A 20815-nucleotide genomic window follows, 5' to 3' on the forward strand; every position below is an offset into this window, starting at 1 on the left:
CACTAATTTTCATGAAGATCTCATGAAAAATATGGCCTCTAGAGAGGTCACAAGGTTTTTCTATTTTTATACCTACTGGCCTAGTTTTTGACCGCACGTGACCCAGTTTCGAAAGTGACCTAGATATCATCAAGGTGAACATTCAGATCAAATTTCATGAAGATCCATTGAAAAATATGGCCTCTAGAGAGGTCAAAAGATTGTTCTAATTATAGACCTACTGACCTAGTTTTTGACCGCAGTTGACCCAGTTTCGAACTTGACCTAGAAATCATCAAGACGAACATTCAGACCAACTTTCATACAGATCCCATGAAAAGTATGGCCTCAAGAGAGGTCACAAGGTTTTTTTATTATTTGACCTACTGACCTAGTTTTTTACGGCACGTGACCCAGTTTCAAACCTGACCTAGATATCATCAAGGTGAACATTCTGACCAATTTTTATGGAGATCCATTCATAAGTATGGCCTCTAGAGAGGTCACAAGGTTTTTCTATATTTAGACCTACTGACCTAGTTTTTGACCACACATGACCCTGTTTCGAACTTGACCTAGATATCATCAAGATGAATATTCAGACCAATTTTCATACAGATCTCATGAAAAATATGGCCTCTAGAGAGGTCACAAGGTTTTTCTATTTTTATACCTACTGGCCTAGTTTTTGACCGCACATGACCCAGTTTCGAAACTGACCTAGATATCATCAAGGTGAACATTCAGATCAAATTTCATGAAGATCCATTGAAAAATATGGCCTCTAGAGAGGTCAAAAGATTGTTCTAATTATAGACCTACTGACCTAGTTTTTGACCAGCAGTGACCCAGTTTCGAACTTGACCTAGAAATCATCAAGACGAACATTCATGACCAACTTTTCATAAGATCCCATGAAAATATGGCCTCAAGAGAGGTCACAAGGTTTTTTTATTATTTGACCTACTGACCTAGTTTTTTACGCACGTGACCCAGTTTCAAACCTGACCTAGATATCATCAAGGTGAACATTCTGACCAATTTTTATGGAGATCCATTCAAAGATATGGCCTCTAGAGAGGTCACAAGGTTTTTCTATTTTTAGACCTACTGACTAGTTTTTGACCACACATGACCCTGTTTCGAACTTGACTTAGATATCATCAAGATGAATATTCAGACCAATTTTCATACAGATCCCATGAAAAATATGGCCTTTAGAGAGGTCACAAGGTTTTTCTATTGTTTGACCTACTGACCTAGTTTTTGAAGGCACGTGACCCACTTTCGAACTTGACCTAGATATCATCAAGATGAACATTCAGACCAACTTTCATACAGATCCCATGAAAAATATGGCCTCTAGAGAGGTCACAAGGTTTTTCTCTTATTTGACCTACTGACCTAGTTTTTGAAGGCACGTGACCCACTTTCAAACCTGACCTAGATATCATCAAGATGAACATTCTGACCAATTTTCATGAAGATCTCATGAAATATATGGCCTCTAGAGAGGTCACAAGGTTTTTCTATTTTTAGACCTACTGACCTAGTTTTTGACCGCAGGTGACCCAGTTTCGAACTTGATCTAGATAGTCATCAAGATGAACGTTAGAACCAAACTTTCATACAGATCCCTGCAAAAATATGGCCTTTAGAGAGGTCACAAGGTTTTTCTATTATTTGACCTACTGACCTAGTTTTTGACGGCATATGACCCACTTTGGAACTTGACCTAGATATCATCAAGGTGAACGTTCTGACCAATTTTCATGAAGATCTTATGAAATATATGGCCTCTAGAGAGGTCACAAGGTTTTTCTATTTTTAGACCTACTGACCTAGTTTTCGAAGGCACGTGACCCAGTTTCAAACTTGACCTAGATATCATCAAGGTGAACATTCTGATTAACATTCATGAAGATCTTATGAAATATATGGCCTCTACAGAGGTCACAAGGTTTTTCTATTTTTAGACCTACTGACCTAGTTTTTGATGGCACGTCACCCAGTTTCGAACTTGACCTAGATATCATCAAGATGAACATTCTGACCAACTTTCATAAAGATCCGATGAAAAATGTGACCTCTAGAGTGGTCACAAGCAAAAGTTTACGGACGGACGCACGGACGGACTGACGGACGGACGACGGACACCGCGCGATCACAAAAGCTCACCTTGTCACTTTGTGACAGGTGAGCTAAAAACTTTAACAAACGGAGACAGCGACGGCAACGCCGACACCAATGCCGGGGTGAGTGCAATACCTCTAAATTTTCTTCGAAAAGTTGAGCTAAAAATGGACTTCATGCCTTTATAAATAACTCCAAAAACATTTACCTCATAACATGATTAATGACTGGTGAGAAATTTGTTGGTCCATAAAGCTGAACTTGTTTCAATGAAGTGTAGTAAGCTTGTAGCACACCCTGTATACCAGCACAGTATGGATTGTTAGGGCTGAAATTCTGAAATATATATATGATTTGATTTAAACATATTTTATTCCTTCCTTTTTTATGACAACATATACAATGTACATATACAGAACATATACAAAACAGGAAAGGTAAAAGGGTTGGCAAGTTCATCTAACACTAGAGCTGTTTTTGAGAAAAGCGAATGTCTCCCACAACTGCCTAATCATCTAAATAGCAAGTCAGTCTTTATATACTGTTTACTCACTACAATTCAAGGGCAAGAACTCCAAAATGCCTGGACCAATTTGGCTCATTATCGAACTTGTCCGAGGTCTTATGGTCAAACACATTTTGTTAAAATTTGGTGAAGATCAGATGAGAAATGTTCGACTTGAGTGCGGAAAAGAGCAAAAATGCCGCTGACAAGAGTAAAAACGTCGTTTCGGTAATACAAGGGCCATAATTCCGAAGTGCCTGGGCCAATTTGGGTTGATTTCAAGCTTGGCTGAGGTCTTATAGTCAAACACCCTTTGTTCAAGTTTGGAGAAGCTTGCACTTAGAGCGCACATAAAGTGCCCCAAAGGGACTCCTATACTACTAATGATTAGTAGTATATGGGCTGTTTTAGCTCCCAAGACCTGAGCACATTTCGGTAATTCAAGGGCCATAATTCAGAAGTGCCTGGACCGATTTGGCTAGTTATTGAATTTGGCCAAGGTCTTATGGTCAAACACATTTTGAAAAAATTTGGTGAAGATCGGATGAGAAATGTTCGACTTATGAGTGCGGACAAGGTTTGTGACAGACACACAGACAGACAGACACACACACAGACTGGAGTAAATCAACATGTCGCCCATACCACTGTGTGGTGGGAGACATAATTAGTAATTCGGTCCGTCCCCAAAGGTATATTTAATGGAAAATTTGTATTGTTGACTGCACTGTATTCTCATGAAAAAAAAAGGACAAATGTATTTGGAAGAGTATGAAACTAAGCGAAATGAATAACAACAATGTTGGAGAAGAAGTTGAAATGACATAACTGTAGAAATTAAGAGAAAGCAAAATAGATTGAAAGTTTAGAAGAGGCAGAGTCCGAAGTCCTGGGTCATAACTTGGGGAGGTACACCTGCGTTAAGCTAATAATTAGGCAGCATCAAATATCTTAACTAAAATGATTTGTATGTTTGGGATACTGTTGTACTTCTAAAAATATTACTGGATTTTCCTCTTCAGTATAATTTTCATCACCAAACAGTACTCATATTCAGTGGATGAAAAATATGGGTGGCGTTATAAAAGCTTTATTCCTTGTAAAGCATAATCTGCATTTAAATAGCATGACTGCAATTACATGCAGCATTGTCTCTCAAATGTTATGTATATAAATCAGAATTTAAGTTACAGCATTTATTATAATGCATTTGAGCATGAAAAACCGCGTACAGCCTTTCGCTAATATAAAAATATGTGGGTACAAAAGGAGGTTTGTGTTTTAGTTTAAGTTTTGATTTAAATATCAATTGTGGATGAATTTCTTATATCCGATTCTACTAAGATTCCAGTATTTCAAAGATTATACATGTATGATGTAAAATTTTCAAAACATTTTTCTCAGCTACATACTTTTGTAAGAAGTATTGTATGTGAAAAAAAGTATATAATTTCAGTTTTATTTTTGTAAAAGATAGAAACTTGTATTATAAACCTCGGTAGAATTCATTCAAGTTGTGTGTTTTTTTTTGTTGTTTTTTTTTTAAATTTGATTTACAAGACAACACAAGCCCCAGTGAGCTTTTGATACCAACTGAGCATGGCCAGATCAGAATAGCATGCGAAGCTATTCTGAGACCAAGGGATCAAACAACATTCCTAGGTCCAAGGATCAAAATTAATGACATTCCAAAACCCAAATGAGCTACGCCATGAGAAAACCAACATAGTGCCTTAGCAACCTGCATGGATCCAGACCAGCCTGCGCATCCGCGCAGTCTGGTCAGGATCCATGCTGTTCACTAACAGTTTCTCTAATTGCAATAGGCTTTGAAAGCGAACAGCATGGATCCTGACCAGACTGCGTGAATGTGCAGGCTGGTCTGGATCCATGCTGGTCACAAAACCACAATGTAGGTTTTCTCATTGCACGGCTCAAATATTCAAATTGGTATTTTGAGCCCCAAGATCAAGGCCAACTGCCAGTCACTTTTCTTAGATTATGATTTCATCAAAAGGCAGATAAGCAATAAAATATCATACTTACACATGGAAATTCATGTGACACTGAACCATCTGGTAACCTAGCACCAAATCCTAATACAGGAAACATTTTATCTCTGAAAACATGAAAAAAATATACTAAAGAATTAAACAGGTTACTCACCCATCCGGTAATCTAGCAAAAAATTCTAATGCAGGTATTACCTTATCTCTGAATACATGTAAAAACCCAGGTTAATATCCATCTGTTAAATGCACACCAAATTTTATTACAGGAAACATCATACATGTAGTTCTAAAAGCATGAAAAATATAAGACTGATGTTTTGGCAAAATGATTATGGTTGTTGACATGAAAGCAACTGCTCCTATGTGCTGTGAGTTTCAGCCTAGTTCAGGTTGTGAAATACTCTCAAGTGAGGACGCCACCTACCTAGTTTGCAAAATGTTTGCAGGTCTACTCGGGTGCCTTTCTGAACCAGAATTATGTGCAGTCAGGGCACCAAGAATCTTTCTCCATCTTTAAAGTTGAAACATTATCCTATAACCTTTAAGACTTTTAAACCCCTCCACCAAAAAAAAACTCAACTTAGCAGAAGCCTGCACACATGCAGAATAATGATACCTCTAAAGAGAGAACAACTCGACATAAAGCAAGACATTGTCTTTCCCATTTATAAAAAAACTTCCTGATCAACAGCAGCTTTACAACAAACGTACTTTAGTTTTCCAGCCAGTGTTTGCTCTAAAGAGGTTGCAATGTATGTCTAGAGTTTACTTACGAATCATAGTCCTGTATTATTTCGCCGACAGCTTGAATGGCAGAGGCATACTGGTTCTGTTTATATGGGTCATAGTAATGTAAGGAATTAGGCTGTGATGGGTTGCCATTGGATGCTGTGAAATCTATTGCCACTGTAAAATTCATTTCCACTCTGAAATACAGAAAAATAGATATTAATGTGAACTATGAAATGATTTTAATTACAAACTAGAGATTGTTTTTCACACAAAAAAGTATGTCTCCCACCACTCAACATGTAGACATTGGAAAATGCCACAAATTAATGGCAATAACTCCATGGAAAATCACTGAACCGTAACATTCCATATATATACACAACTAGGCTTGGCAAAGATCATTCCTGTGAAGTTTGGTGAAAACTGTCCAAATAATATAAGAGGCGTTGCCAAAATAACATTATCATAGAATTCAGAGAATCACAGAAAATCAATGAACTGGAACATACAGATATGTGCAACTAGCCTTGGCAATGATGACTTTTGTGAAGTTTGGGTTCATTTGGTGAATAACTATTCTATCTCAGGAGCTTACAAATAAGAACTGGCTATGAATGCATATTTACAGATTAATAGTCACACGTATTTCTAGAACAAAAAAGAAATAAAAATTTATCACATGACTACATCTGAAAATCTATAAAATTTCTATCTAAACAGAAAAAGAAAAATTCTGTCAGAGAAAAGATGGGATTTAATTTTCCTTTCTGACATACTGACTTAAGAAAAGGTAATACTGTAAAATCATTTAATTTCGTGGGCATGAATTTTCGTGGTTTTGGTCAAAACGGCAATTTCGTGGGGATATGAATTCATGGATTTTAACTTTTGAACATAAAATGAATGGTAATTTTACTTGTTCACTGGGACTAAATTCCGTGGATTGACTCATCCACGAAAATTAGTCCCCCACGAATATTAATGATTTCCCAGTAACCTCTTTTCTCAAGGCATGAATGATAAATGTTCTTTGTGCATTATTCATATCTAAAATGAATGAGCTAGTTTATGCTTTCCATTTCAATTTGTTTTTCTCAATTAAAGGCTCACAATGCCTTTATTTATAGTTTGGCTCCCACAACTTTTGGTATGAACATAAAATATATCATTCTTTGTCAAATACCATATTCTAACAGTTTTCTCTGATATCTGTCAAAGATTAGAATGTTGATTAACACAGTGTAAAATTTTGTTGAATAAATAATTTTTGATTACCTCCCTTTATGACACTTACTGCATAAATTCTTGTGCAGTATTGGAATTATTGCTTTTCTGACCATGTAATTATACAAAACATCTATTTGGATGGCTGTATCATCTGTTTTAAATATATAAAATTTGAAGCCTTATGGGGCTTTAAGAGAAGATACTTTTGGAGCATAGAAAGATAGCAGACTCTTCTGTTTATGAGAGGCAATGGAAAATGCAACATTTCCCATACTAGCACCAGTTTTAGCCAAATTTTATTGTTAATTAGAATAATAACAAATCAGACATAAAAGTGCACAGCAACATTTTACAGCATCCATTTAAAGACTACTTTTTTGAAGGTTAAATAAACCTAAAACAAGATCCTTTAGAAACAAAGAATGTAACAAAGTGACTTAACAGCTGTCCCTAGTTGATATTTTTTGTTTTGTTGAGCCATACAACTACACAATTTAGTTTGTGACTTTTCTAGCTTTTGATGGTGGAGGATGACCCCAAAGGTGCTCCTTCAGGCAATATTTCAGGCATGAGCAGGCACAGGGTAGAACAAGTGATCTTCTGTAGGCCAGGTGAAGGCCTCCTCACATGATTTTTATGCCCCTAGCGTGGATTGCAACCAAAATTGATGGGGGAAGTTGATTTAAAATCTGCTACCTACCACGAGGCCCAACAGTTTGACAGTCTGTTCATGAAAAGCAATGAAATAATACCCCTAACACTGCAAGCAACACTTACCCTCCCTGAAGGTAATCCAGGAAAGATGGTACAATTTCTACTTTACAATTCATAACCATTAATTCCCCGGAATTTTTGTAATTCCTCTTCTTTGCCTTTTTCTTTGGGTTAATGACCTGCATAATAAACAGACGAATATTCTGAGGCACAATATGCAAACAGGTCCATTCCTAGCAGGGACTTCCATCAACTAACTTGTTAAACAAGAGGACCATGATGGTCCTGAATCGCTCACCTCTTCCCATATGACCCAGTTTTGAGTATGATGTCGTTTTTTCTATTATTTGACATAGTGACCTAGTTTCTGAGCTCATGTGACCCAGTTTTGAACTTGACCTAGATATTATCAAGATAAAAATTCTGACCAACTTTCAAGAAGATTCATTGAAAAATATGGTCTCTAGAGAGGTCACAAGGTTTTTCTATTATTTGACCTATTGACCTAGTTTTCGAAGGTACGTGACCCTGTTTTGAATATTACCTAGATATCATCAAGGTGAACATTCTCACTAATTTTCATGAAGATCTCATGAAAAAGATGGCCTCTAGAGAGGTCACAAGGTTTTTCTATTTTTATACCTACTGGCCTAGTTTTTGACCGCACGTGACCCAGTTTCGAAACTGACCTAGATATCATCGAGGTGAACATTCAGATCAATTTTCATGAAGATCCATTGAAAAATATGGCCTCTAGAGAGGTCAAAAGATTTAAATAATTTTAGACCAACTGACCTAGTTTTTGACCGCAGTTGACCCAGTTTCAAACTTGACCTAGATATCATCAAGATGAACATTCAGACCAACTTTCATACAGATCCCATGAAAAGTATGGCCTCTAGAGAGGTCACAAGGTTTTTTTTTTATTATTTGACCTATTGACCTAGTTTTTTAAGGCACGTGACCCAGTTTCAAACTTGGCCTAGATATCATCAAGGTGAACATTCTGACCAATTTTTATGGAGATCCATTCACAAGTATGGCCTCTAGAGAGGTCACAAGGTTTTTCTATTTTTAGACCTACTGACCTAGTTTTTGACCGCACATGACCCTGTTTCAAACTTGACCTAGATATCATCAAGATGAACATTCAGACCAACTTTCATACAGATCCCATGAAAAATATGGCCTTTAGAGAGGTCACAAGATTTTTCTATTATTTGAACTACTGACCTAGTTTTTGATGGCACGTGACCCACTTTCGAAATTGACCTAGGTATCATGTAGATGAACATTCAGACCAACTTTCATACAGATCCCATGAAAAATATGGCCTCTAGAGAGGTCACAAGGTTTTTCTATTATTTGACCTACTGACCTAGTTTTTGATGGCACGTGACCCACTTTCGAACTTGACCTAGATATTATCTAGGTGAACATTCTGACCAATTTTCATGAAGATCTCATGAAATATATGGACTTTAGAGAGGTCACAAGGTTTTTCTATTTTTAGACCTACTGACCTAGTTTTTGACCGCACGTGACCCAGTTTTGAACTTGACCTAGATATCATCAAGATGAACATTCAGACCAACTTTCATACAGATCCCATGAAAAATGTGGCCTTTAGAGAGGTCACAAGGTTTTTCTATTATTTGACCTACTGACCTAGTTTTTGACCGCACGTGACCCACTTTCGAACTTGACCTAGATATCATCAAGATGAACGTTCTGACCAATTTTCATGAAGCTCTTGTGAAATATATGGCCTCTAGAGAGGTCACAAGGTTTTTCTATTTTTAGACCTACTGACCTAGTTTTTGACGGCACATAACCCAGTTTCGAACTTGACCTAGATATCATCAAGGTGAACATTCTGACCAATTTTCATGAAGATCTTGTGAAATATATGGCCTCTAGAGAGGTCACAAGGTTTTTCTATTTTTAGACCTACTGACCTAGTTTTTGAAGGCACGTGACCCAGTTTCGAACTTGACCTAGATATCATCAAGATGAACATTCTGACCAACTTTCATAAAGATCCCATGAAAAATGTGACTTCTAGAGTGGTCACAAGCAAAAGTTTACGGACGCACGCACGGACGGACGACGGACACCGCACGATCACAAAAGCTCACCTTGTCACTTTGTGACAGGTGAGCTAAAAACCGGAACCATTTTTACTGAATGCTAAAATGAACTGGAATAAGCTTGATGTATCACTGAACAGCACTTTTCATGAACACTTAAAAAGATTCAGAAATGACTATATCTTGTGAGCAAAAGAGCAAAAGAACTAGGAAATGCTAATTAAGTGTTAAAGCCCAACATTATTAACTTTGTATAACTATTGACAGAATAGCAAATATTCAACTTTATTAATTTGCAGGTAAAAATGCTTTCTAGGCAGACATTTTTGTGAAAACTTGACCAGGCATGTTGGTTAAGTTCAAAATCTTCAAAATATTGGAAGTATAGTCAAACCTGTATTAACCAACCAACCAACCAAGGAAGGGACACAATCTGGCTGATAAAGGCAGGTGACTGCTTTAATCAAAATTACAATAAAAAGTCAGTTTGAGAAGTTAGATGACTGACTGCTTAAGACAGGTGGTTGCTTAATACAGGTGGTCACTAAGACAGGTTCAACTGTATTTCACTGTTTAAAGTCTACAAGGTAAGCAATTTGGACCAACTTTCGTCATAACTGATACTACTGATTTTATCATGGTTAATCAACAATCAGACCCTTTTGACTGTAAAATTAATCAACATGTGGCTGCAAATTATAAATGCACATAATCTTCTAAAATTACATATATGTATGTGGACATATGCAGATTAACTTACTTGATATATAGTATTTGAGGCAGGTGCTTTGGCTAGTTCTTTTAAGTTTGTGGAAAATTCTCCAATCAGATCATGACTGCTGAAACAAACAGTTCATTATATTAGTTAACCACATTACTCACGACGGTACTTTTATTCTGTTACACACTGTCTAAGACTAGATGAATGACTTTTCCATTCTATTACATATTGTCTATGACTGCATAGACTTTGGTTCTCAATTCAGTAATATATTGTCTATAACTGCAATGACTTTGATTTACTTCCATTCTGTTTGTTTACATAATAGTAATAACTAAAGTTCCCTTCCGTTAATACAATATCTTTAACATCTAAATAATTTAACATTAAACTAGATGTGTGTCCATAGGACACAGGGGCCTCCACTCCTGCCACTGTAACATGGTTTAATGATTAAAGTTAAACAATTTTTAAGATGTTTGCAACACAAACTTTTAAGAACCTTATGTGTATTTTTCACTTAGTTGGCCATAACTCTGGCCTAGCTGAGTAAAACCCTAAAGAGAACACTTCATAGGCTATAAAACAATCCTCTAATGTTTTATGATTCTAGGTCAAGTACATTTTAACATACATGTTTCACAAACATTTTTTTTTGAGTAAGTCTGGACAAGAAGTCTGGTTTTGTGTAGTGAAATAATGACTGTAGGTAAAATATTTTTGGAGCTACGTGCACCAAAACATTAAAATGACAATTTTTTCCTAGGTCAGGGGCCATTACTCCTACAATACTGAATGAATCCAGACGCGAAACACCAGGTGCAAAACTGCACATGCTGACCAACATTCCTGTAAACTTTGGTGACTCTAGGTCAAATACTTTTGGAGCTACGCGCGAAACAACATTAAAATGACCAATTTTTAACTAAGTCAGGGGCCATAACTCCTACATGACTGAATGAATCCGGACGCGAAACACCAGGTGCACAACTGCACATGCTGACCAACATTCCTGTAAACTTTGGTGACTCTAGGTCAAATACTTTTGGAGCTACGTGCGACACAACATTAAAATGACCAATTTTTTACTAAGTCAGGGGCCATAACTGCTACATAACTGAATGAATCTGGACATGAAACCCCAGGTGCACAACTACACATGCTGACCAACATTCCTGTAAAGTTTTGTGACAACACTAAAATGACCAACTTTTACAAAGTCAGGGGCCATAACTCCTACATGACTGAATGAATCTAGACGTGAAACCCCAGGTGCACAACTACACATGCTGACCAACATTCCTGTAAAGTTTTGTGACTCTACGTCAAATATTTTTGGAGCTAGGCGCGACACAACATTCTCGGAACAACGGGCGGACAAGAGCAAATCTATATGCCCCCACCACTTATGGGGGTGGGCGCACAAAAAGAGCCTGGGGCAAAAATTGGTTATCAACAAGAACTGACTGTGAAATATGTATGCCCCCACCCCCATGGTGGGTTGTCCAATTTTCATTCCCATGATCACACTGATAATGACCTTTGACCTATTAACCCCAAAACAATAAGCCAAGGGTCATCCACTTCATACGCCCTATCAAGCTATCAATTTTGAAGATACTGGGTCAAGTGGTTCTCAAGTTACTGAGCGAAAACTGTTTTCAAGGTTCAGGCACCTGTGAACTTGACTTTAGACTTACTGACCCCAAAAACAATAGGGGTCATCTACTTCATTAAGTCCAATCAAGATATCAAGTTTGAAGGTTCTGGGTAAAGTCGTTCTCAAGTTATTGAGCAGAAACAATTTTCAAGGTATAGGCCTGTGACCTTGACCTTTGACTTACTGACCGTAAAAACAATAGGGGTTATCTACTTCAACAAGTCTGAAAGTAATAGTTTGAAATAGTTTTCAATGTTCAGGTCCCAGTGACCTTGGCCTTTGACCCCCAAAACCACAGGGGACATCTGCTTCATACGCCCAATCATGCTATCAAGTTTGGAGGTTCTGGATCAAGTGGTTCTCATGAGATCTGGTGGAAACCTTTTTCAAGGTTCAGGCCCATGTGACCTTGACCTTTGACTTACTGACCCCAAAAACAATAGGAGTCATCTACTTCATAAGCCCATTCAGGCTATCAAGTTTGAAGGTTCTGGGTCATGTGATTCTCAAGTGATCAGGAGGAAACTGTTTTAAGGTTCAGGCCCCAGTGACCTTAACCTTTAACATACTGCCCCCCAAAATAAGAGTCCTAGTAAGAGCATTTTATTTTTACAATTCTACTATGATATCAGTTACACTCACCTTCCATCAGAGTCCCAGTCATAGCATTCTATTTTTATAGTTCTATCATGATCTCCATTGCACAATGTCCTTGCTGTTACAGAAAATGGTTTCCAAGTTGGATTTAGTGTATTTTTGATTACTTCTGTCTTATGTACAACTGTATAGCTGAAATTTAAATGTATCTTGAAATGTTTGTATCTGTATTTTCTAGTTTCCTTTGGTGAAATCTTATTTAATAAAATGGTTCCAAAAAAATACAATACATACTATACCAGTACCAACTTATTCTCCAAAAATAACTGACAATTTCTCACAATGAATCAGAGGTCTCTAAATACATAGTCATGTGCAGTAGCTACTGAGCTAACTGCACAACCCTGTTTCACTGCTTTTTGATTAGGAGTAAAATTAACCAATTCTGCATGGAAATTTACAGTCAAGGCTTCTATTCAATCTGAACGGCTGATCACATGTATTAACATTCTGCAGTTTGACTGAGGGCTGATAGGGGTAGAAAAATTTGGAGTTCTATGTATAGATCTAGGAAATTTATATGATACCAGTTTTAACATCTTTTTCAAAACTCATTTTATGTCAAACTGTGAGCAAATAAGTAAATTTGATGTTTTTGAAAAGGTATCCCTGAATGATAAGCTTTAACTGGCAGTGCCAGTATTGAATACTCTTTGGTAAAAATTACATATTTAAGCACACACAAATATACCTTCCATCTCCGTTTGCTCGGTAAAATAGCAGAAATGGATCTGATTTGCCAAGGAAATCTTTCTTATCTAAACCTGATGCCCTCATCTGCATGTACACAGTTTCCTAGAGAACAAAAACATGTCAAACAGAACGTGAATTACAGTAAAAAATGACAACCGCTTGTGGTGACAAGGGGATGAAGAAAATATCTGATTTATTCTGGGTTTCGCGCAATCCAAATTTAGAGAATTCACTATGTTTATTTGAAAATAGAGAATCTTTTACCGAGTCAACTTTATACTGTGTACACTGTGCTTTTAAATGATATAACACCCCTGGAACAGAGATGAAAGACAGATGCTATTTCTTGTAAAGTATCAAAGCAACAAGAGCTGTCGGAGGACAGCAACGCTCGACTATTCAACAGCCTTGTCAATTGAATGAATACAAAAGTTGAAAAAGGGGCATAATTTTGTAAAATGCAAAGTAGAGGTATTGAACCTCTGTACTGCATGTCATATCATGACAGTGAACAAGTGTGTGAAGTTTCAATCCATTCCAATTAGTGGATACTGAGATACCAGCTTACATACAAAAACTTAACCAAAAACTGCTAAGTCGAAAAAGGGGCATAATTTTGAAAAAAAAAGAGAGCAGAGTTATGGGACTTGCTTAGTGCATGTCAGATCATGACAGTGAACAAGTATGTGAAGTTTCAATCCATTCCCATTAGTAAGTACTGAGATACCAGCTTACATACAAAACCTTAACCAAAAATTTCTAAGTCGAAAAAGGGGCATAATTTTGTAAAAAAGCAAAATAGAGTTATGGAACCTGTGCAATGTAGATCAGTTCATCACAGTGAATAAGTGTGTGAAGTTTCAATCCATTCCCACAAGTGGTTACTGAGATACCAGCTTACATACAAAACCTTAACCAAAAATTTCTAAGTCGAAAAAGGGGCATAATTTTGTAAAAAAGCAAAATAGAGTTATGGAACCTGTGCAATGTAAGTCAGTTTGTCACAGTGAATAAGTGTGTGAAGTTTCAATCCATTCCCACAAGTGGTTACTGAGATACCAGCTTACATACAAAACCTTAACCAAAATCGGGACGCGGACGCGGACGCCGACGCCAACGCCGATGCATGGGCGAGTCCAATAGCTCACTATTCTAGGAATAGTCGAGCTAAAAATGCTGATAATTTTTCTTTTGAAAATAGAAGCTTCCATTGTCATTAACTACCTGTCACCTGGAACAATGTAAAAATTTCATAAATGAACTTTGTTTGAAGCAAAATTAACACTTCCTTCATGAATGTGTATAATTCATGAATGTGTATAATTTGCAAATGGTGAGACTTAAACATTTTCAGTAACTTGAACTAAGTGGGTTAATTTCACAAATTAGAAAATATCGTGAAAATAAGTTTGCAAAAGTTTTAAATGCTTCGCTACTCATTGGATGAGAAGGATATACAAATTAAGTAGGAAGAAATATCTGGTTCAAGCAGGAGGCCAGACATTATGACCCCTGTTGTTTTTTTTTGCCTTTCTGCATGACTAGTGTAATGTCACTTAAATTTTACCTTCAGGGCAGATTTACATACAGGCTGTATCATCATTTCTCTGTAAAAATGACCTATTCAAGTGACTTTTTTGCTAAAAACTGTTTTCATTGTATATTTTGTGTACATGTTACCTAATATATTTTAAACATTTCAAGCCAATTTTATTACCTTTCACATGCACATATGTCAACCTTTCAGACTTATTATAAATAAACAGTAATGTATACTAATGTCATGAAATCATATCATAAACATTTTCTTACCTTGGATGAACTTAATTCCTCAGCCCTTACTGAAACAACAAATTATCATTTTAAGGTACAATGTATAATTTAATAATTCTGTTCAATTTTTATTTACCACAAATCTTTTTGATAAAATGTGTTAATATTTAAATATTTATTTAACCTTTAGCCTGCTGCCGGCATATGATTCTGCCTTGGCGACCAGTGCAGACCAAGATCATGGTCTGCAATGTTCGCTATTCAGTCAGTAAATTTTCAATGAACACCCCTTTGAATAATAAATGGTACTGCCCAAATTGAATGATAGACCAGTCCATTTTAGAAATTTTGCAGGGTAAAAGTAACATAGCTGGAAGAGTTAAGCTTAATACTGAAAAAAATTTTTTTTAGAAATTTCATGAATTTGAATGGCTAACAAGTAATAATGTGGGAATTACAATTAATCTTTGGGAGTTAATTTTGCGTCTTTCACAAAATTCATGAAAGTCGTTTTTCACCATGAGTAATAATTGTTTTGCAATAATGTGCTTTTAAAGAATTATTTCTGCTGAAAACTTACCAAATATTTTTGCTGTACCCTGTATTCCCCTGAAAAAGTACAATGAAATTTAATACAATTTTCTGCTTCAGATTTACTAAATTAATCTGTGTATTACATATTCCTGTGTGATTAACACCAATTTTTAACTAGAGATGCTTTTGAGAAAAGCGCATGTCTCCCACAACTGCAACATTGAAAAATGTCTAGTTTCTCTCGATGGCTTTGATGAATGGACCCCATTGTAAAATGTCTAGTTTCTCTCGATGGCTGTGATGAATGGATCCAATCAGTAATTCAAGGGCCATAATTCAAAAGTGCATGGGCGGATTTGGCTAGTTATCGAACCTGGCCGAGGTCTCATGGTCAAACACATTTTGTTCAAGTTTGATGAAGATCAGATGAGAAATGTTCGACTTAGAGTGCGGACAAGCTTGAAAAATGTCTAGTTTCTCTCGATGGCTGTGATGAGTGGATCCAATCAGTAATTCAATGGCCATAATTCAAAAGTACCTGGGCGGATTTGGCTAGTTATCGAACTTGGCCGAGGTCTCATGGTCAATCACATTTTGTTCAAGTTTGGTGAAGATCAGATGAGGAATGTTCGACTTAAGAATGCGGACAAGCTTGAAAAATGACTAGTTTCTCCCGATGGCTGTGATGAGTGGATCCAATCAGTAATTCAAGGGCCATAATTCAAAAGTGCCTGGGCGGATTTGGCTAGTTATCGAACTTGGCGGAAGTTTCATGGTCAAACACATTTTGTTCAAGTTTGGTGAAGATCAGATGAGAAATGTTCGACTTAGAGTGCGGACAAGCTTTGTGACAGACAGACAGACAGACAGACACACACACACAGACCGGAGTAAATCAATATGTCTCCCACACCACTGTGTGGTGGGAGACATAATAACATTATATCTTAATGTGGTGGACCAGAAGTTATAATTTGCTGGTACAAATGTTTTTGTGTGTGTGTGTGTTCGGGTTTAACGTCTTTTTCAACAATTTTTCAGTCATATAAACGACGGTGTCTACTTGTAGCAGTGAGCACAATGCCCAACTTTATAGTGCTGCCTCACTGGAATATCACGCCATAGACACATGGCATGATACCCCACAGAGTCACATTATACTGACACCAGGCTGACTAGTCCTAGCACTATCCCCTTAATGCTGAGCGCCAAGCGAGGAAGCTGCTTAAGTACCATTTTTTTTTACGTCTTTGGTATGACGCAGGCCGTGGATTGAACCCACGACCTCCCGCACTCGAAGTGGACGCTCTACCACTAGGCTACCGAGGCAGTTACAAATGTTGTATGCTATTTCAGCATTCTTCTACCTTTTATGCAGCTCATACCAGCACACTGTGTTACGTACTAACCAAACAACTGCCGAAATAATTGCCCAGAAATTACCAATAGTCATTAAAGGCCCATTACCTTAAACGAATCTTAAAAACGAAAATATTTTTTTATAAAACAATTTATTGTTGTTTTTTTTATAAAGAGCAGAGTGTCAAATAATCATTTGTATTGTGCATCTTAAGGTAATGGACCAATATAAACAATTGTTGTTTTCTGTTCGATTACCTAAAACTCCGTATGCAATTTCTGGATTTTCCAGTTGTTTAAGAAAAGCATTTCTATTTTGTCTGAAGGATGACAAAATAGCATACAAAGAATATGTAACTGTGTGAAAATTTTAGATTGTCATTGCACATCCACTAACTTTAAGAAATTCTTCAAGCTAAATTAGCCTATACTGCAATATCATAAATGCGATACTGGTACTGATGATAAACCCGAACAGATGATAAAGTCGACCACCTTGGAAATATTCGATTGCGATTGGTTATTTATAAAATTGAACACATCATCTAATAATTTCAACTTACAACACCAACTGGTGTAAACAAAAACAAAATTGGTAAATATTCTGTATAAATAAATAACTTACATTTATTTGTATAAAAAATATTTATCCAAAATTACTGGGGAAGTGGGTGTTTTTTGCGCATGCTCACTGTCGAAAAATTAAGGCCTGACATTTGGTAACTTTTCATTACTTGATCAGGAATGACTGTTGCAGCTTTTTGGGGAAAGTTTCAAAATAATAATACGAAAAAAATTTTGTAAATGACAAAGTGGTCGAATTAATCATCAGTCAACGTTCATATAGTCCCCATTTTACAAACCCCTTTCAGGGCCTCACTTTGTGTGAGTTTGCTTACAAAATAAAGACTTGAATTATGTAAAGTTTTCAGCTAATGTCAAGCTTTATTTTGATACCAACCATTGATTACAATTTACAGAAATAAAAAAGTTACATGTAAAAAACCTCATTTTCTGTTCGGGTTTATCAACAGTACCAGTAACTTAAAATGATAACATGACTAGACTAGATTTCCATTATATATAAAACATATCAAACCAACATTCTTAAAGATTTTGCCTCTTTTTAATTCATTCAACTTACAGAAGTTTCTTTTCTATACGTCCACTACCGCAACCTACTATTTCACCAAGTGTGCATTCCATCCGACCAAGGAAATCCTAAAATGTAGAAATTTATAAATTATGTATATGTATACCAAATAGTTTTGTAGTATCTCTTTCAGAAACAAGCATATTAAATAGTTATTTTTATGGTCATCATACTTCAATTTTTCAGCAGTCTCCTAAATTTCTATATGAAAGCAAAATATTCTAGTCCGGAATTCAAGAAGTCATCAAAAACACACGGCTACTAAACGCTAGCGCCACCACCAAACTGTGGTGATAAGGAAAAAAGCTATCGACATTTCCGTGGTGCAGCTATCGCCCGTTTCTACTTGTAAACATGTGAGTAAAATTTATATTTTATCTTATATTTTTATTGATAGAACTTTTTTCGAAAATCGGAGAATGTAGTTCCGTGTAACAACACTTTTACTGCAGTGATTTCTTTAAAATATGCACATTGTGATGTCAGGAGCTTTTCTCCCTAATCTGACAGTGGCACATTTTCATATCGGCCAGTATTCGAACACCATTCCGATGAATAGACACACTGTAAGAACACACTTGCGCATGCAAATGGTGTAGAAATGATAAATAACTACATACGCACACACCATGAACAATAGAATCTCAGGTTAGAAGAAATATAGCAGGATTTTTAAAAGTGGTGGCGCTATATCTCTAGTGATGGTGCTATACAGTAGTGGTGGCGCTGTTACGGCATTCAATGATACGAACTGCTGACGCATCTGGAACAAATCAAACACCAACATTCTTTAACTGATAATTTTCCTGTAAGGAATTATGTTATTAAAGAAAGAAAAGCAGGATCACAGTTTATTTACCTTTATGAAACATTCTCTATCTAAGAATAAAAAACGAACAAAATACAGACCCTTGGGACTCTTGTAGTCAAAGTAAAAATTTTCCTTTGTTTAAATTGTTAATTTAGAATTATCCCTAACCTTTAAATATTCTACTTAAATACAAATGCAAGTGTACTTTAAATTCAGGTCAAGAAAAATAGTAGCAATACTCATATTTCAAACAAAGACTTGTGTCCAGGAATTAATTTGAAGTAAGTGTAGAATTTATTTGTTATATTAGGATTCTGAAAGTTACTTTCCTTTGTTTTTATACGTCGTTTGCAGGTCATTGTAAACAAAAGACCTTACTTTCCACAATTTTTTCTGAAAACAGTGCATTTTCAATTTAATCGATTAAATATGATTAATCAATAGAGATTAGATGTACAATCTGAATCCATATACATATAGATTATTTTGCAACTACATGTATTTTGTTGAGTAACGTAATTTGGGTGTAGTATGGGATAGGATGATAACATCGATTATTGTAGAAATTTCCGTGGCTTGCAGACAGACATTTTCATATATTAAAATTGAATACATCAGCTACTAATCAATACAACAGCGCCACCACTACAGTTTAGCGCCACCACTTTAGTGATAACGCCACCACTTTAAAAAATACTCGTGTTTTAACTTTTTACTGCGTTTTTATAACTCTTTGGTGTACTGGAATACGTGTAATTCATTTCTACACCATTTGCATGTGCAGGTATGTTCTTACAGTGTGTCTAATCATCAGAATGGTGTTCAAATACTGGCCGATATGAAAATGTTACATGGAACTACATTCTCCGATTTTCGAAAAAAGTTCTATCAATGAAAATATAAGATAAAGTATAAATTTTACTCACGTGTTTACAAGTAAAAATGGGCGATTACTGCACCACGGAAATGTCGATAGCTCTTTTCCTTATCACCACAATGTGGTGGTGGCCTAGCGTTTAGTAGCCGTGAAACAGAAGTTGTTAAAAACCTATCTACATTCTGTGTAAAAAAAGAAATAATGTTTAAAAGTGGGCACTTTATGATTTTGGCCATGTAATGAATTTGTACAAAACTATCACTTAGCACTTAATGCCTACCAAATTTTCACTTGAGGTATGTTCCAAAATTAAATTTTCAAACCTGGTTGTCCAACAAGATTTTTAGTATAATTATAAATTTGATGAACATACTTTGCATAAGGAATGACAGAATGATAAGAGAAATATTGTCAACCTTGTCAAAGATAATTTTAAGATCTGTATTGAAAATCATATATTTAGCAGTGATTCATTAGAAATGCCAGTTTGTAAATTTATCACTACCTCCCTTTTGCTTATCTTGCTGGGAAATAAATAAATTTTAAAGCTTCAAGCCAATTTAAACTTGCCTTTTGGTTTTTGGTCCAGATTACTGAAACATCAATATATCTATCAAATGACATGTAAAAGAGGAAATGCTGTTAAAGTCAAAAGCAATACATAGCTTTTTTAAATATTTTCACTTAAAGTGGTAATTAAATCTAAAAGAACTTCTGACCAACAGAACAGATTTTGCTGAAAAGGACCTAGCTCTATGTAACAGTCTGTATTGTTCCTTAAAAATCACAAAAAGAATATCTAAAGAGAGAAAAATATTGTTCCTTATATAAATCACTAACTGAATTAAAAAAATATGAAAAATGAAAAAATATTTTTCCTTATTAATAAATAAATCACTAACAGAAGACGTGAAAAGGTAAAAAAAATTGTTCCTTACATAAATCACTAGCAGAATATATGAAAACGTGAAAAACATTGCTCCTTCACAAATTGCTAACAGAATACAAATGTATATGAAAAATAAAAAATGTCATAAAATGTTGCTTAAATTATAATCAGCTGACCTCTTTAAACTTATGGAACTACACTGATCCCTGATTTGATGGTTTTAGATGTTCCACTCTTCTGAACAATACCATTTTAAAATGGTTTGACAAGAAAGAAGCATTCAGTAGAAGCTTTGA

General features: G+C 35.9%; 1 protein-coding gene across 4 annotated transcripts in view; it reads right to left on the bottom strand.

Moving 5' to 3' along the window:
* The window catches only part of LOC123548828 (copine-8-like), a 51526-nt gene that overhangs the window by 13664 nt on the left and 17047 nt on the right, over positions 1–20815 (bottom strand). For 2 of the 4 annotated variants that reach the window (XM_045336398.2, XM_053545964.1), the window contains exons 6-15: positions 17934–18010; positions 15477–15505; positions 14936–14964; positions 13122–13225; positions 12416–12562; positions 10153–10231; positions 7366–7481; positions 5403–5555; positions 4664–4736; positions 2321–2448 (exon numbers count right to left, since the gene is read on the bottom strand). In XM_045336398.2, coding sequence (XP_045192333.2) covers positions 2321–2448; positions 4664–4736; positions 5403–5555; positions 7366–7481; positions 10153–10231; positions 12416–12562; positions 13122–13225; positions 14936–14964; positions 15477–15505; positions 17934–18010 — 935 coding nt within the window. Of the gene's footprint in view, positions 1–2320; positions 2449–4663; positions 4737–5402; positions 5556–7365; positions 7482–10152; positions 10232–12415; positions 12563–13121; positions 13226–14935; positions 14965–15476; positions 15506–17933; positions 18011–18570; positions 18685–20815 lie in introns of those variants that run through there. The other 2 variants (XM_053545966.1, XM_053545965.1) reach the window with 2 other exon arrangements.

Source organism: Mercenaria mercenaria, chromosome 6 (assembly GCF_021730395.1).
Source record: "Mercenaria mercenaria strain notata chromosome 6, MADL_Memer_1, whole genome shotgun sequence".
NCBI classification, from domain to species: Eukaryota; Metazoa; Mollusca; class Bivalvia; order Venerida; family Veneridae; genus Mercenaria; species Mercenaria mercenaria.